At 60.4% G+C, this 16,806-nt stretch overlaps 1 protein-coding gene across 4 annotated transcripts in view; it reads right to left on the bottom strand.

The window, feature by feature from the left end:
* Nucleotides 1–16,806, bottom strand: part of LOC111149627 (adaptor related protein complex 2 alpha 2 subunit) — an 80,659-nt gene that overhangs the window by 26,940 nt on the left and 36,913 nt on the right. For all 4 annotated transcript variants that reach the window (XM_022506799.1, XM_022506797.1, XM_022506798.1 and 1 more), the window contains exons 3-5: nucleotides 7,168–7,310; nucleotides 4,780–4,973; nucleotides 1,823–1,952 (exon numbers count right to left, since the gene is read on the bottom strand). In XM_022506799.1, the coding sequence (XP_022362507.1) occupies nucleotides 1,823–1,952; nucleotides 4,780–4,973; nucleotides 7,168–7,310 (467 nt within the window). The remainder of the gene's footprint in view (nucleotides 1–1,822; nucleotides 1,953–4,779; nucleotides 4,974–7,167; nucleotides 7,311–16,806) is intronic.

Genomic DNA, 16,806 nt, shown 5'->3' with positions numbered 1-16,806 from the left:
CTGCTCTGCTCTCAGAACACAGGGCACACAGAGGCCTGCTTCCCTCTGGCGGCACGGCCAGCTGACACTCCTGAGCCGGAGACAAAGCAAGCCAAATCTCGGGCCATCTTTAGTGACAAAACCAAGAGGTATAGGACAGAGAAGCCACAACCACATAAAGGACAGCCACCAAGAGAACAGAGAACATGGGACGAGAAGAGAGATGAAAAAAGACAGGGTGATGGGCTGGGCCTTCCTGTGGGCCAGCGGGCCAGCGGGCCAGCGCCTCTTCCCTCTCCTCTCCGAGCTGGGCCCTGGCGGCCCACAGCAAGCTTGTGCCAGGCGGTGCGGCCGGTGAGACCCGGTCATGCACGTCCAACTATGCAAGCGAACCACACAGCTGGGGCGACCGAATCGTGAGTGTCAGAGGAGAGGCCCTTCTCGGCCACTGCTCTGAGCAGCCCCTGTCGGCCGTGAGGCGCAGGCCCCCTAAGCTGCCCCAGCTCTGAGCCTTCTGCACCTCCTGGCCCAAGTCCAGATCTGCAGGAAGCCACTGCAGCCCTCTGGGCCCCCATTCCCACAGGCACGAAGCTGGAGAACTCCCCCCGCCTCCCAGGGCTGCCCGGTGGGTGATTTGTGGCCTCGAGCCTCACAGCCTCCTGCACAGCTTCAAGATTCCACTGGTGGACTCAGAACCTGAACGGACTGAGAGGGACCCACGTGACCCGGCATGCACTCCCAACACCGCCTCCCAGGTGCGTCCCCCTCACCCTACAACATGGCTGTGCCGACCGGCCTCCGTGCTGAGGAAGGGTTGCCCCGCTTGGATACGAACATCCCAGGATGCGTGGGCCATGACAACGTGGGAACAGCCCACAGGGCTGCCACCCCACAGCAAGTGTCCCAACACAGCCACGAGCTCTCTCCTCTGACTCTGCATGCCATGACCGTTTATTTTTAGTTCATTGTTTTTTTGGAGAGGGAGAAGGAATGAGGGGCAGAGGGAGAGAGAGAATCTCCAGCAGGCCCCACTGAGCACGGAGCCCGCTGCAAGGCTTGACTCCATAACTCTGGGATCACGACCTGAGCCGAAATCAAGAGCTGGACACTCAACTGGCTGAAAGCACCCTATTTTTAATTTAATTTTTAAGGTAGAGTCCTCCTGAGAAATAATACAGAAACCAGCTAACATACTCACACCGATCGACTCAAGAAAAATCTGTGTTGAGTTTCAATTCTCCCATTTACACAACAGAATTCATGCAACGCAAAGCCACCGTGCCCAATGTCTGCTCCTACTTGACTCCGTGTGCTGATGTCACGTCCCCGTGTGCCCCTTCGGGCGTGGATAGCACCCATGACCCATGTCTAACCACTATCACCAAGTCGCCCTGCACTTCCCTGTCACTCCCTACGACACAGGGAGGACACACAGGCCTGGCCTGTGCAGTGGCCATGCCGGAGCAGAGGTCAGGTCACAGGTCACCCTCCTCAAAACCCCAGGGAGAGAAGCACACGCTTGCAGTGCCCTCGCCAGACAGGGCATTTCCAGAAGACACTGGTCTCTGTCTTGCTCACCTGCACAGCCGCAGCACGTAGGAGGCCCTTTCAATGACGCGCTCTGCAGTGAGCCAGAGGCCGCATCTGCGTTATCCCGTCACCGGGAAGGGGGGAGCTCCTCCCCAAGCCACAGAGACCCCCAAGTGCTCACACACTCAGTGGGATGAGCTGTGGAAGTCTCCCCCCAGCATCATGAGCAGCCACACGGAGCTGCTTTCACAATGCGATCCCAGAAATGGTTCCTCAGCGGGGCACGGGGGGACACGAGTCCAAAGGCATTTACCAAATGCTGGTCGTTGAGAAGGTGCACCACTCGGGACGTCCAGTCTCCCACGGGGACGAGATCAGGAGACGTTCGGTACAGGCGCAGCAAGCACAGGGCGGCGCTCTGCTTCACACCGTCCATGGCGTCTCTGAAAGACAGACACCAGCGCCACTCGGGAGACAGCCGGCACCCCACGCGGCCCCAGCCAGCCGAGCGCGGCCCCAAGCCCCCCAGAGAAGAGCCCAGAGGAACCGGGGACCAGGAGGCTCCACCCTCTCCATGTGCTCCAGTCTGCGCCCCCTCCTGCGAGAGGTCTTGGTGTGGCCCAGGCCCGGACGGCGACAGACGGCTGTCTGCTCCGAAGACTTGCCTCGGACCCCACCACGACCCTCAGCAGAGCCCTGCCGGGAAGCTCTCTTCTCCAGAAATGTCCGTTCTGGTATTTTTCCCAACTGCCGCACAGGACCTTGGCTGTGCAAGACGGAGCAGACTCAGATTCAACTAATGTTCCCCTTTATCTGGGTTCCAGAGAACTTTTGCGTACAATTCACTTAATAACACACAGTCGAGACAGACAGTGTCGGAGCAGCGACCACCACAGAGCCCCGGCGGTTAAGTGCGGCTGACCAGGAGAAGGAGGGCTCCTGCGCCGCGGCAGCCAGCGTCCCGGGCGCGCCGATAACACCAAGAAGCCAGGTCAGAAGGGCGCACACCCCAGGAAAGGGGCGCTTGGAGGGTTTCCTGTTCAGGTGTCCATGTTCGCTGAGGGCACACGCTGTTCCCAGTGCCCGCTTATCCCTCCTGCCTGCCACGCCCAGCCGAACTCCGTGAGCCACCAGGAAGCCGCAGGCCCGCCGAGGAGAATCTGCGCCGGCGGCGGGAAAGGGAACAAGTCGGCGTTCTCAGAGCCCCGGGCAAAGCAGCGGAGACGCTCCCACACGCAGGGAAGAGAAGGGTCTGGGGTCAGCCTTACCATCCGCCTCCATGGTTGCTTTCTCATTCCTAAATGAGTCCAAGCCAAGGTGAGAATCCCCAAGCCGCTCCCCATTCTACTCCAAAGAGAAATCACCCCAGTCAAATGCTCCGTCAGATACTAAAAGCCCCGGGAGCAACAGGTCCGTGCCCCTCTCTCTGGCCCCACGCCGTCCTCACAAGCAGCCGCAGGGCAGCACGCCCCGCAGGCCTCGAGGCCCAACTGCACCGGCTTCTAGCCAGCGTGCTTCTGCGCTCAGGACCACCCCCACCCCCCACGCCGCCGCTCCTGCACCGCTCCGAGGCCTGCACGGGAAGAACCTTCAGGGAGAGGAAAGTCCAACATCCAGTGACCCTGGGGAGCCCAGGCAGAGCGCTGCCTGCTTCGTTTCAGGTCTGTCTCGGACCCAGGGCCCAGGACCCGAGTGCCGGCTGAGCCCTACTACCCCATCCCCAACGTGCCAGTTCTGACACAGTGACTTGACTCTGTGACCTGGACTCTGACAGACACTTTAGTGGGGCATGGCCCCACCTGGGCCCCCAGGCCTCACAACTTGTAGACACAACTCAGCTGTCCCCTTGCAGTGGCCTCTCCTCTCGCCCATCCGCTTTTGCTCGTCCAGGCTGGGCCGCGCTGCACACCCTCTGCGTCCTTTTAATCTGCAAATGTGGTCCATCCTTTATTTCAGGAGAAGGTTCTTGAATTACCACCGGAATACTTGCCAGAGATGACCTGTTCTACACCTCATTCATCCAAGAGGTATTTACCAAGCCTGTACCATATACTAGACACGGTTCAAAATGCTGGAAATAAATCAGCAGCCATGGTGGACAAAACCCTTAGGCCACAGCGAGCTTTTCTTCTGAGGGCGGAGGCAGGCAGTACACAGACGTGTTCGCTGGCATGCGCCAGGCACAAGGAAGGGCCTAGGCAGCAGCTGGAGGGAGCAAAGAGGGTGAGGGAAGGCCTTGCCAGATCCAGACCAGCCCTAACGGAGGAGGAAGAGAAACCATCAGGCCCTGAGCCCACACCGACCCCAGCCATCTTCCAGACGGACCCAAAGCCTCTTCCGTCCCGGTGACTTTGCTCTCGGGGTGCCCGCCGTGCCCTGCAGCCCCCATCAGCAGACGTGGAATGGCATCACCTCGGCCCCCCACCTGGTTCCTCAGCTCTGCAGCCCCTTCCAGTGCACGACCTGACACTGGCGCGCCGTCTGTGAGCCGTCCCCATTCACAGTCTTCTAGGGCCTTGCGTCCAGCCTAGCCTGTCTGCCTCTGGCACACGCCTCACACGCCCCTACATGGCCTGTAAGGCCACAGCCCTTCTGTTGCTCATCTAGGCCAGGGCTCACCCCCGAGGCACCGCCGACACTTGAGGCATCCCCAGCAGTGCGGGATGCGCACCAGCACCCCCGGAACCCACGCCCACAGCACACTGGCCGTAGTCTGCTCACTGCTGGTCGCTCCAGAGGAGCTGTTCCCCCAAGTCCTAATGAACTGCCCGGGACTGGGGCCCTTGTGGAGCCACACGTGTCACCAGGGTGTGGCCCAACTCAGCCAGCCGAGTCCTGGGACACCAAGCAGGGCCCCGCCTCCACCGCACCCCATGGCACCGGACAGCCCAGCCCAGTGTCAAAGTCCTCCAGAACTGCCTGCTCAGCCCCGTGTGGCCTCTCCCCAAACTCAAGGGGGTGGAGGATTCTCAGGATTCGGGCACTTGATCTCTTCCTTGGTAACGCTCCTGAGAAAGAGCAAGGGGCCCTGTGCCACACCATGGGGCGACTGCGTCCCTCCTTCCGCGGCCCTTCCTGGTCAGCTGTGGTCGGCAGGCTCTTCTTCCACGTACTTTACAACCACCGTGCTACCGGAGGGGCAAGGGTATGAGTGGACGTCCCCAAGCACCTAGATACACCGGTCTCCCACACCTAAAACAGGCAGATCGACTCCTTTGATAAACTCTTTATGTCATTACATATTCGACTGACTTCGCACAAGAGACGTACCCAGCTACGAGGATTTTCGGAATCTCCCCAGCAAAGGCCTCGGCCATCTCGCGGCTGCCCACGTTGGCAATGCAGTGCAGGGCCAGGCCCATGAAGGTGGGGTTCCGACTGGCCAGGTCGTTCTTGATGGCGTTGTTGATGAGCCGGATCAGCTCGCTGTTGGAGTTCACCAGCACAGAGATGAAGAGGTAGCCCTGGGTTCCAGAGAGACAGGAGGACAAAAGCTCGTGACCACTGAAGCCAACACGGGACAGCAACGCGCACACGTCCAGCCTTCGGGAAGCCTCCTGAAGCCTCGGGTCTGCCCGTGTCCTGCACAAGGAGTCAGGCCACTCTGATGAAAACAGCAGTTCCGGGAAAGAAGCAGTGTCTGCTTCCAGCTCTGCCGTGAGACAACCCTGCAGGACACACCTAGGAGGCATGCAGCCAGATGCCCCCCTGGTCCCCACCCCCGCCACCCGTCCCACTCACCTAGCCATGGTGCCTTGTGCGAGCAAGCCGGACCACTGCTACCTGAACGGGGGGCCTGACCAGAAGGCCCTACGGGAGGGCAGGGCTCCAGGACCCGCTGATTGCTTTCGCCTCTTCCCATCGGCCTCTCGCCCTCAGCTTCCACTCACTACTGACCAGACTCCAGCCCCGTGTCATCCCTCATCTACACCCTTCCCAGGCAGGGGGGCACAGTGGCCTTCCTGAGACTCATCTGATGCCTGACCACGCAGGTGAACTCCTGAGCAGCTTCCTGCTGGTCTTGGGAGAAAGGCCCTACCCACACACCCACGTCCTCTCTTCCATTCTAGCCACTGCCGCCCCACATTCGCTGAACGTGCCCCTGGCCGGGTGCTACCTGCTCTGTCTGCCCCCATCCCCCAGTTAGTTCCTCCTCCTCCTGGGCCCGCGCAGGATGCCCTCCCCAGGGGATCTTCCCTACTCGCCCACCCCCTTTGCTGGGTCCCAGAGAGCCTCCTTCCCTGGGCACCGGCCACAGCTGTTAATTCTCTATCTGTGGGCTGGATGACACCATCTCCTCACTAGGACAGAGAAGGGCCCACATCTGCTTCTGGTCCCCACATCCCCAGGGGCCTCCCAGCGCACTGCATGGTCCATGGAAGACACCCAAATTCTTACTGGGTAAATACCAATATTTACAAAATTCCTGGGGGACCTAGCTTTTTGTCTGTTCTTTGGGGTGTTTTCCTTGCCGTAAGTTAAATTTTTAGACAGAGAAAACTGTTATTTTGCAACATGACAGAAAACATAAAAGTATCATTATCCCAAGAGGCTACAGACCTTAAGTTACAAAGTCTGAGACCGCTTCAGGCGCCCAGGTACCAGCACCATCTAGGAAGCCTCCAGAAGCTGGGAGCAAGGCAAAGTCGCACCCATTTACAGCTCCAGCTCTGAACCCATGCGACTGTGGTGTCCTTGTCAGAAACAGAAAGTTGTGCAAGAGGCACCAGGAGACGGGGTCTGGGCCAGTGCACTAGCCCGGCACTGTGGGGAAGGAAACAGGCCCAAGACACCCATCACATCCAACCCGGACTTCGTGCAGCACCGGCAGACCCGCAGCGAATTCCCAGACTGCAGGGAGGTTGTAAAGAAAGAGCAAGAAAAGGGGCGCCTGCGGGGCTCAGTCAGTTAAGCTTCTGCCATCGGCTCGGGTCATGATCCCAGGGTCCTGGGACTGAGCCCTGTGATCAGGCTCCCTGCTCCGTGGAGAGCCTGCTTCTCCCTCTCCCACTCTGCCTCTCTCTGTGTCAAATAAACAAATAAAATCTCAAAAAGAAAAAAAAAAGGAAGAGGGGCACCTGGGTGGCTCAGTGGGTTGAGCCTCTGCCTTCGGCTCAGGTCATGATCTCAGGGTCTTGGAATCAAGCCCCGCATCGGGCTCCCTGCTCAGCGGGGAGCAGCGGGGAGCCTGCCTCTCCACCTGCTTGTGATCTCTGTCTGTCAAATGAGTAAGTAAAATCTTTAAAAAGAAAGAAAGAAAAGAAGGAAGGAAGGGAAGAAAAAAAGGAAAGAACAAGAAAACAAATGGCCACCTTGGGGCGCCTGGGTGGCTCAGCTGGTTAAGCCTCTGCCTTCAGCTCAGGTCAGGATCCCAGGGTCCTGGGATCGAGTCCCGCATTTGGCTCTCTGCTCAGCGGGGAGCCTGCTTCCCCCTCTGCCTGCCTCTCCCCCGCTCGTGTTCTCCCTCTCTCTGGCAAGTAAGTAAATAAAATATTTCAAAAAAAAAAAAAAGAAAGAAGAAATGACCACCTCATCAGAAGAGTGTCACACGGGGAAAGAGCCCCTTCCATCGGCCTCCTGGAGGGAGGCCCTGGAGCCACCTCACCAGTCTTCGCTGCCGGCCCCGCCCCAGCCCTGGGCCCCTTCAGCGACACTCACGATCTGCTTCTCCGTGTATCTGTTGGAGCTCAGCAGGTTCACGGCCTCCATGTGCCCAAAGTCAATGTCATGGCCCAGCAGAAAGATGAAGAGCAACTTGCAGACGTATTTTTTTTTACTATAGCCGTCAAGAGCCTTGTCACCTAGGGAACAGGTGGGGAGGGCGGGGACAGCAGGGAAGTCATCAGCAAGAGCCAGACAGCAGAGAGCGCGGGGGCCTGCCCCAGAGAGGCAGGCGCCCGCCAGACACACGGCACAGTGCTGAGTGCAAGTGATGTTTCTAGACCGGACGGTGCGCGTCAGAACCCAAAGGTTTGGCTCCACTTTAAAAACAGAAGCTGGAATCTCTGGCAGCAAGAGTTCTGCCCTCCCAAGACAGCCCGGGGCACACCGGGCCCCGGGGGGCCTCCCTCCGGCCTAACAGAGCCCCAACTTATACGTAAAAGTCAGTCTTTCAAATAACTTTATTAACATAGGCAGATAAGCAGTGCTCTAGATGATCCCCCTTTCACTTCAGTTTTAGGACAAATCGCCCACCCACGGAAATCACACAAGAAGAGCGGGGCGGGGAGGGGCGCCTGCATGGCTTAGTCCCTTGAGCGTCTGACTATTGGTTTTGGCTCAGATCGTGATCTCAGGGGACGTGATCTCAGGGTCAGGGGACCGAGCCCCATGCCAGGCTCTGCACTCAGTCTGTCCCTTTCCCTCTGCCCTCTGCCCCACCCCCCAATGCCCATGCTCGCTCTTTCTCTCTAAAATAAGTAAAATCTTAAAAAGAAAAAAAAGACCAGAAGGGCCCATGTCTTCACCCTAACCACAGCATGACTGAACTCCGCACTAGAGACTGTGACAAGGTTCCGGACACATCACCGGCAGAAATGACCACCCTGCACCATTCTGAGTATCACAAGTTCCAACCTCGCCTGACAAAGCGTCCAATATTCCTTTGGAGTCAACCGTTAACAGCAGAAGCAACAACCAGAAAGATCGGTCCTCTTACTGAGCTGAGTCTTCCGGTGACACGGGTGCCACAGTGTGAAGGACCCGTGAGGGACACGCGGAACGAACAGGACCTGGGGGAAACGGCAAGGTAAGGACAGCAGTGGTCATCACTGGCGAGGGGTCGGGAGACTTGGGCTCCCTGAATGAGCAATGGCTGAGCCCAAAGGTGGTCCGGGGCCAAGGACCCTCCCCCCGGACTTCCTTAGGACGACAGTTCAACGTCAGCCAGCCGGCTGGTCACCCGCCTTGAGAAGTTCCGAGAAACCCTCCGTCCTTTCCAACAAACTGACATGTAATTTAATGACCAAACAATAAGAAAGGAGGCCAGGCCTGGTTCCCGCCCCACCTCACCCCCCACTCACTCCTCTGCTCCGTGTACCTGGGAACCCCAGCTCTGCCGCCTCCTGGCTGGAACGCACGCCACCTGCTGTGGGAGTGTCTGCGGGCAAATGGCCACGATCTCCCATCTCCTCCCCACCCAGCAGGCCTTCGAGAACCAGCCTGGATTCCATCTATTCTGGAAGCCTCCTTTGACAAGCCAGTCTTAAGTCCCACCCTACCTCCTCTCGCCTCCCGGAAGACGGTCCCTGTTACTCAGAGCATATCTTAAAGGAAACAGCAGCGCCGGAAAAGGGAGCACCCACGGCTCCATCAGACCAAGTTCTGCGAGGACAGCCATGGGAGCACTGGGGGGCCCCTTCCCTGCAGCACCCTGGTTTCTGCTCCTGCAGGACCTAGGACACTGGGCCCCTCCTCCAGCCCTCCCTGATGCTGGGGGACTTCCGGCAGGCACACTTTTCAAGGCTAAGCCCATAGGAGAGGAAGGCCCATCATTAAGGCAAAATCAGGCCTCTCTCAGCTGCAGCGCCTGTGACAGATGGTGACTGCCGATACCCAGAACACAGCCTGGGGGCCTCACAAGGTAACCTTGGTCCCAGCCCAGAGGGGAGTAACAGGCCACCCTGCCTGAAGCCAGAGCACCCGAAGGGGCTACCTCTCCAGTCAGAGGGTGGCAGAGGGAACCTCCAGCCCCGAAGGGCTCCAGCACGGAGACCTGCCTATCTGTGCCACAACTCATCACGATCGGGAAGGGAACGACAGCCTTGAGAATACGGGGCCCGCCCTCTGCCTACGCGCCTCCCCCAGGCGCCGGCCCCGTGCGGGCCCACCTGCTCTTCGGGGCTCCTCACTGCTCACGAGTGACCGTGGGGAAGGTTTCCCATGGGTCACCCCACCCCCGGGGCCTGCCATGGGGAGCCCGTGCAGTGGCCACCGTGGGAAGCAATGTCCCTTCCGAGACGCATGCCGGAATCAGGCTCCACACAGTCTGGGGTTCACGGTGCCTCCAGGGCTTCCTCTGCTCTGGCTCGTTTCAAACCACCACCTTCGGACTACAGCGCCCCGGCCTCGGGTGTCCCGGCCAAGAAGGGGGAAACCAGGTGCTCCCCGCGTCGGAACCTGCACCGCGGCCTCAGGGAGAGGCGAAAACAGAAGGCTCTGCTTGTCCCACAGCCCAGGCACTCGCTGCTGTCCACACAGTCGCCTGCTCCGGCGTTTACGCGGCCGCCTCACGAGGCGGACCCAGGCACAGAGCGGGCCAGAAACCCCGTGTGTGTGCGCGGAGCCTCGCGTCTTGACGGCCCTCCACGGGGCCCTGCTGCGCCTGACTCTTCATTCCTCCGGAGACCGAGCCGGTGTCCTAAGCGCAGAACTCGCCGGCGGGACGCGCGTCCTCACGCCGCCAGGCAGCTCCAACGGCACGTCCGCGAACGGCCGCGGCGGAGCCGCCCTGCGGACCTCTCGGCCACGGCTGTCTCGGCGGAAAGCCTCCGAGGCGCACGGCCGCCCGAGGCGCCTCCCACAGTCTGCGGTGAGAAGAGGAGGAGCTCCGAGGCCCCACCGTGCCCATAATGCGCACCCAGCCCCTCGGTGCGACCCCAGTGCCCGCGCCGGCCTCCGGATTCCCTGTGCAGCCCCAGGCCACTCGGCTGCCTGAGGACAGTGTCCCCCTCCGCGCTCGCGACAGCCTGGGCCCCGGCCGGGCCAAACCAGCTACCTTCTCTGCTCTCCAGGGAGTGACCTACCCCCTTGCTCCAAGGAGGGGGCCTCCAACTCTGTCCCCCTGGGGACTCTCCTGCAGCCCAAGGGGCCACACTACCTCCTGAGTCACCCTGAGGAGGGCTCAGGAGCTCCCCACAGTGACCGTCCCTCTAACCCACTGTGGTTCCACTCTCCTGACCAGACCGGACTGAGAGGGGCCTCAAAATGTTGGTTTTCGCACGGGCTGGAATTGTGTCTCTATTCCGGCACTTTCTGACTGCGAAATCGCGCCTCTCCTGCCGGAAAGGGCGTGGCCCGTGTCCCTCCACCGCCGCCAAGATCAGAAGAGAGACACGGCGGGAACGCAGGCCACGCACCGCGCCGCGTCCTGACAGAGGCTCAGGGTGCAGTCCGCGCCCCTGGGGCCCCCCAGCTTCTCTACCGGCCCCTCCCCAGGGGCCAACAGGAGCTGAAGCAGGACCGCGGAGCCGGGGCTGCGCGTGTCAGACACAAAGCGAGAGCCCAGCAGTGGCTCATGAGGTCACGTATCACCGGCTCTTCAGACACGTGCCGACTCCAGGTCGGGAACTGCGCAAAGAGCTCCACGTCACAGCCACCAAAGCCTGAGGCAGGACACAAGACCGGAGAGTCGAGTCGGTCACTGCCGCATCCAGGTGCGCGGACAAACAGGCTCCTTCTCCGGGGCTGGCGCTGGAGGGAAGGACAGGCGGGCGCCCCTGCGAGTCGCCTGCCCTGTGGGTCAGAGCCACGTCGGCCTGGGGACCCACACACTGCTGCTCCCCGGCACCTGCCCCCGCCACACCGCAGCACCGATGAGCCCGGACATACGCGCTCAGTCACTCCTGCTTCTCGAGGCGCGTCCTGTCTCACCAGCGGTGAGAGTTAAAATTCGTCCAAGATAAGGAATCTTGAGGGCCCCGGAGATCCAGGCAGCTCGGCGTCGGCCTTCCTCACGACCCCAGCAGACCTCAGGCGGACGTTGTCAGCTGTGCCTCAGGGACAGGCCCTTGGTGCCAGCCAGAGACGCGGCCCGGGACGCGCGGGCTTCCCGACGCTCAGCCGCTGCGGGGGTCGCGCGCGCAGTCGCATCAAGGAGGGAGAGGGCGCCTCGCCCACCGTGGGGTCTGCGCACGGCCGCGCGGGTCAGAGCCCCTCGCGCAGAAAGACGCTCTCGCCTGACGAGTAGGATGCCGGCGAGCGCCGGACCCGCCGCAGACACGGGCTCCTGTCTCAGGGGCAGAGCGGCCGAGTCCCGGGAACCAGACCTTCCCCATGGATTTTGAGCTCTGAGCCTTCTCCGCCGCTCCTCACAGAGGCTGGTGCTCAGCGAGTGTTTTCTTTCGCTCAAAGAGGTACGAAGACGCCGCCACGGCTGGACACGAACTTCCTCACTTCTGCGCCCTGAGGACGCGCTGCCCGCGCCCGCGCCCGCGCCCGCCGCCCCGCGCGCCGGCTCAGGAACTCGCGCCAGGAAGCCACCCTCCCCCCCAGGTCCCCGCAGACCCGCGGCCTTGCTGTGCTCGCCGCCGCTCCCTGCTCAGCGGCAGAAGGAGACACAAAGTAAAAGCACGGGAAGGCGCCACCACGCACGCGGCGCGGCAACGAACCCTCGCAAGGCGCACCACCCCAGGCGCGGCCGGAATGCGGGGCACGCGGCGCGGCGGGCAGGAGCACGACACACGCAGCCGCTCCCCAAAGCGGCGCGGCGGCTTCCCGCGGGCGGAGGCCCACAGCCCGCCCCCCCAGTGCCGGCGCCGTGCGCGCCCGGGCAGGGCTCGCCGCCGCGCCGCCCCCGCCGGCGGGCACCCCGGGCGCCGCGCCAGCCGCACGCAAGCCCAGGGCCGGTGGGGAGCGGCCCGGCCGCACGCGCACAGACAGCGCGAGCGCCCCCTGGCGGCACCGCGCTCAGGTGAACACCGCGGCCCTCAGAGACCTTCGCGGTTCTTTTCGCAGGACCTTTCCGGAAACGGCAACGCGGGCACCGACTGAGGCAGGCGGCTGGGAGGCACGGACGCAAGCGAACACTCGCCGGCTGGAAACCATCTGTCCGCTCGCGCCGGCGGCGGCAGGGACACGCGTAGCTTCCGACAGCCGCAGTGCGCACTTGAGCCGTTTTATTGCGCAGCCGACTGTGCAACGCGCCGGGAGGAAGAGCACGGGCGCTGACAGACCGCGCAGAGCCCCGGGCGCGCTGCAGCCGGCGCCGCGCACCCTCAGGTGAGCGTCACGCTCCCCACACAAAGCCGTGGTTCACTTCGGTCCTGCTACACCCGCAGCAACCTAAGGTCTTCGTGGGCACTTCTGTACTCACACGTGCACCCCCAGAACCTAGGGGCCACCCAGTGGTCACTCCAGGAGCGTCTACCATCTGGGAAACTGCAGACGCGCAGGCACGCGCGATCATCGTGTCCGTGTAAACGCTAACTCAGCAGCTGTTTTCCAGTGGGTTCAAGACAGCGCGCCGGCCCACGGCACAGCAACTACTCCGTTCCACCCCAAAACTCAGGGGCTTAGGGGACAAGCCCCAACTTCTTGCTAATGAGTATCGGCAGGGGTGGCCTCCAGCCAGAGCGGATCTGGGCCCGTGCAGGTGCCTCTCCTTCTCTTCGCACAGCAGCACCCAAAGCATGTTCTTCTCATGGAGGCGACGGGAAGACCCCCAAGGGGCGAGTGGCCACGAGCTTAGGTTTCAAAGTGGCGCACGGCCACCGTCTGCAGCCCGTGGGCCATGTCACATGACCAAGCCCCACACCTCTCCTCCAGTGGCAGAGCTCACCGGTGAAGCCACCGGCCTCCGGCTCTCTTGAAGGCAAGGTTTGGGATTATAGACGCAACTTTCTAGTGTTCCTGGGAGAGTCACGTTTCGTCACCTGTCGTTTGCTGTCAAGTCCTTCATTCCACATGTATTTGTAACTCCCCAGGGAGGCCTTATGCACAACGATCACGGACATTTCCATTCGTATCTGCCGCTCCTTTCCTCTGCTTCCGCACCTCTGGCCTCTCCTCCCGGATTACTTGTTTCTGGCCTGAAGTACATCCTTCAGAATTTCGTGGGCTCCATTTTTGTCTGAAAAAGGTCCGTTTCAACTTCATTCTTAGAAGACACGCTGGCAGGTACAGCCTCCGGCTGGTTGGTCAGCACGCGGCTGTCGGGCAGTCCGCCGTGCGCGCCACCGCCTGCCTCCTCCCAGGACCACCCGACGCTGCACGCCTGCATCCCCACAGTAACGTGTCTACACACACGTTTCACTGCAGTACGGTAAGTTTTATGCATTTTTTAAAAGATACACAAATTTATTAAAATATTGAAAATACCTAACAATCTTTTGAAGTCAGAAAAATAAATTGTCAATGCATAAAATCTAGAAAGGCAGAATTAGGAGTTAGATTTCAAAGGATTTAGGAGAAAAAAAAATGATGGTCAGATGACACGCCATAGGCGACAACGCCTCCCCGGTGCCGGCGCTGCCAGGCCTGAGGGCTTCTTCCATCCTCAAGGGGATCGCAGACCTTCTCTCCTTCCACACACACGACTTCCGTGATCTTAAAGCCGCCACATCCGCCCTCCTTTCCTCCTGGGACACCAGTTACACCTCCCAGGCCCTCTCAGCACACCCCTCTGTCCCTGCGGCCTCCGTCTGCCCTCGTCTGTGCTGTATCCAGGCTCCTGGACCCGCGACGGGTTTGGTCCTCACCTGTCATTCAGAGCACTAATCTCTTCGCAACCATGTGTGCTGTTTGAAACCCAGAGTCCTTCTTTCTGGTCGCGGCAGGTCTCGGTTCTGGAAGGTCCACCTGGTCCTATCACGATTCGCCACGTCACCTTTCACACCAGACGTCTCCTGCTCACAAGCTAAAGCAAGCCTTTTCTTTAAAAGTGGCAGACTGACTTCGGTACTGTGATCTGAAATCTGGTCTCAGACTCCCGGTCGGGCTGCCTCTGCCTCTTGCTCGTGCCGTCCCGACGAGTGCGGTCACTACGACTGTATGCCGGGCATGCTGTGTGAGAAGTTGGGTCTAGGATTCACGTGCGCCCCTCCTGCAGGAGTCGTCTCCTCACCGAAGCCGGTGTGAAGTCTGAGGTTCTGTGGGGCACTCGGGGGCCCAAAGCCCCGCTGCACATCCATGACAGTCCGCCCCTGCCCTGAGGGCCTTGCCTCTGAGAGTCTCAGTGTAACGTGGCAGGCTCTCCCCTTCTGGTGGGTTCCAGGCTTTGATCCTCTCCTGGAGCAGGGCTGCCCACCCCCGCACGCTGCATCTGTCCTGTGCATGGTAGGACAGCCAGGAGCCTCCCTGACCTCTGCGCGCTAGACGGCAGCAGCGCACCGGCTCCCGGTGGTGACAGCAGCCCCCAGGTGTGGCTGTGTCCCCAGGAAGGCAAAAGCACGCTGACAGGCAGCACTGCTCTCGACTCTCACGGAGACCAAAATGTCTGCCTCGCGGCTCGCTCTTCGGGGTTAGCAGCTGCTTGCAAGGCACAAACAGCTCAGGGCTGTCCTCACTTCTGTGGACACGACCTCTTCCTAGAGCAGCCTCAGGAAGCCCCCTTTCTTCTTGTCACTCTGCTAGACTTTCCAAGTTCTGTGTACGATTGTATCTTTCTGTTTTCCACAGAAGGCATGGCTGATGTCTGCACGGTCCAGCGAGGGGGCTTCCGGCCACACGCAGCTGCTGAGCCCAAAGCGTGGCCAGTCTGACCCGAGTGTGCTCTGAGCGCACAACCAGAGTCCAAAGACTCGCAGGGAAAACATGTAGGATGCCTCTTTATAGGAAGAGAGACCTTTTCCGTTGACCACGCACTGCAACAACGTGTAGGCATACTAAACTGAGTAAATTAAAAGTAGGTTTCTTTAAGTTTTGTTTTTTTGCTGTTTAGTAATGTCTGCACCCAGCGTGGGGCACAAACTCACAGCCCCAAGTCAAGCATCACGTGCTCTTCTGACCGAGCCAGCCAGGTGCCCCCAGAATTAGTTTCATCTGCTTCTCTTTTTTAAATGTGGCTACGAGAAAACTGAGACGCACGTGCAGGTCTCCGTTAGTGACTAGCACTCCGTTTCTCCCAGACGGCACAGACCTGACTTTGCTCATCCGCCCTAACAGCAGCAGACGCCCCGGGGTGCGCGCTCCTGAAGACCAAGGTCGGTCTTCTCGCCTCTGTCACTGGTCAGGAACACACGTGCAGTAATGCCAGCTGCTTCACAGAGGAGAGGGGAGCTCTTTCCCATATAGGACAGCTCAGCTCAGGCAGCCACGAAGACAGAAGAAACAACAGAAGCCTTGTTTGCCCCCAAAACGTTTACACAAAGAACCCGAAGGCTTACCACCCGAAGGGGCATGAACTCTTTCTCAGTGACAACACGATTAACGCATATTAGGCATTCACTTTCTAGGAAGCAATTTTTACGTATCTCCAAACGTAGATGTAGCCTGTGCAGCAGACGCGGACCCTCCCTTCAGTTAAGGACCGGAGCTGCTGAGTGTGGTGAGTGGGCAGGGTCGGTCCTATCCGGGGCTGCCTTCCCCGGCTTCGAGCCACAGCTGAGTAAGGGGATGCGACAAGGGCCCAGCCATTCCCACCCAATGCAGACGCCTCCAACAGGCAATCTGTTAGACACCACAAAGCTCCCTGACAGGCCAGCGTCTCCACAGGGTTCCTCCTCGGCCTGCCTGCAGCCCTCTCCCTCCCTTCACTTCTCACGGGCACTCCTCTCTCATAAATCCTGTGTCCTCCAAGCCCACCTCAGCGCCCGCTTCACAGAGAACCGGCCCGCGAAGATCACCAACACCACACGTTGCAGCTGAGCAGACACAGGGAACATGATGCGACAAGCATCGGAGCAGGGAGACATCTGCAGGAGGGCAGAGCGCCCTCACTCCGGACCGCCAGGTGCCGGCCCTTGGAGAGACAATGAAAGCCACAAGCCCTCACCCGAGAAGACCCACAGACAGCAAACGAGCGCACAACACATGCCATCAGGGGAACGCACATTAAAACGAAAGCGAGACCCCCTCCTCCCAATAAATAAATAAATAAATCCTCAAACCAGTCGTGCGCTCCCTGTGCGCACCTGCTGGAACGGCCCAAAGCCAGCCCACGGGCGGCACCAGAGACCGGCTCATCGGTGTGGCTGGTGGGACGCACGGTGGGGCGGCCAGTCTGGGAGACAGTGTGACGGCTTCTCACCCAACAACACACACTGTCACCGTCGCAATGAGGAGAAAAGACGTGGGGTGCAGAAATTCCATACGGAAGTTTGAGTTCACCCCCTGGGAGGATGGCCAGCGCTCCAGAGACGCCGTCCACCTGCCCCTTCTGCAAGCCCGTAAGTCTTGTGCCGTAAAAACGGACCGTGCCTGCAACACCGGAGTCACCTCTCGCAATGTGTGCCCAGAGGAATTCCAGACGCCTATCGCGGATCTGTCGGGGCCAGCGGGCACGTACGTGACTGCATAGATGCCTGCGAGGCTGCCGGCTGACAGCAACGCAGAGGACCCACAGCCCTGGCAGCGCCGTCTGCCGTGGACCCGTCCCGCCGGCTGCTGGTCCAGAGACATTCCAGGGTCCAGGCTGTGGAT

Source organism: Enhydra lutris, unplaced genomic scaffold (genome assembly GCF_002288905.1).
Source record: "Enhydra lutris kenyoni isolate GAN:26980312 unplaced genomic scaffold, ASM228890v2 scaffoldscaffold22, whole genome shotgun sequence".
Taxonomy (NCBI): Eukaryota; Metazoa; Chordata; class Mammalia; order Carnivora; family Mustelidae; genus Enhydra; species Enhydra lutris.
The sequence above is the reverse complement of the archived record's forward strand: the minus strand, read 5'-3'. Positions and strand labels throughout refer to the sequence as shown.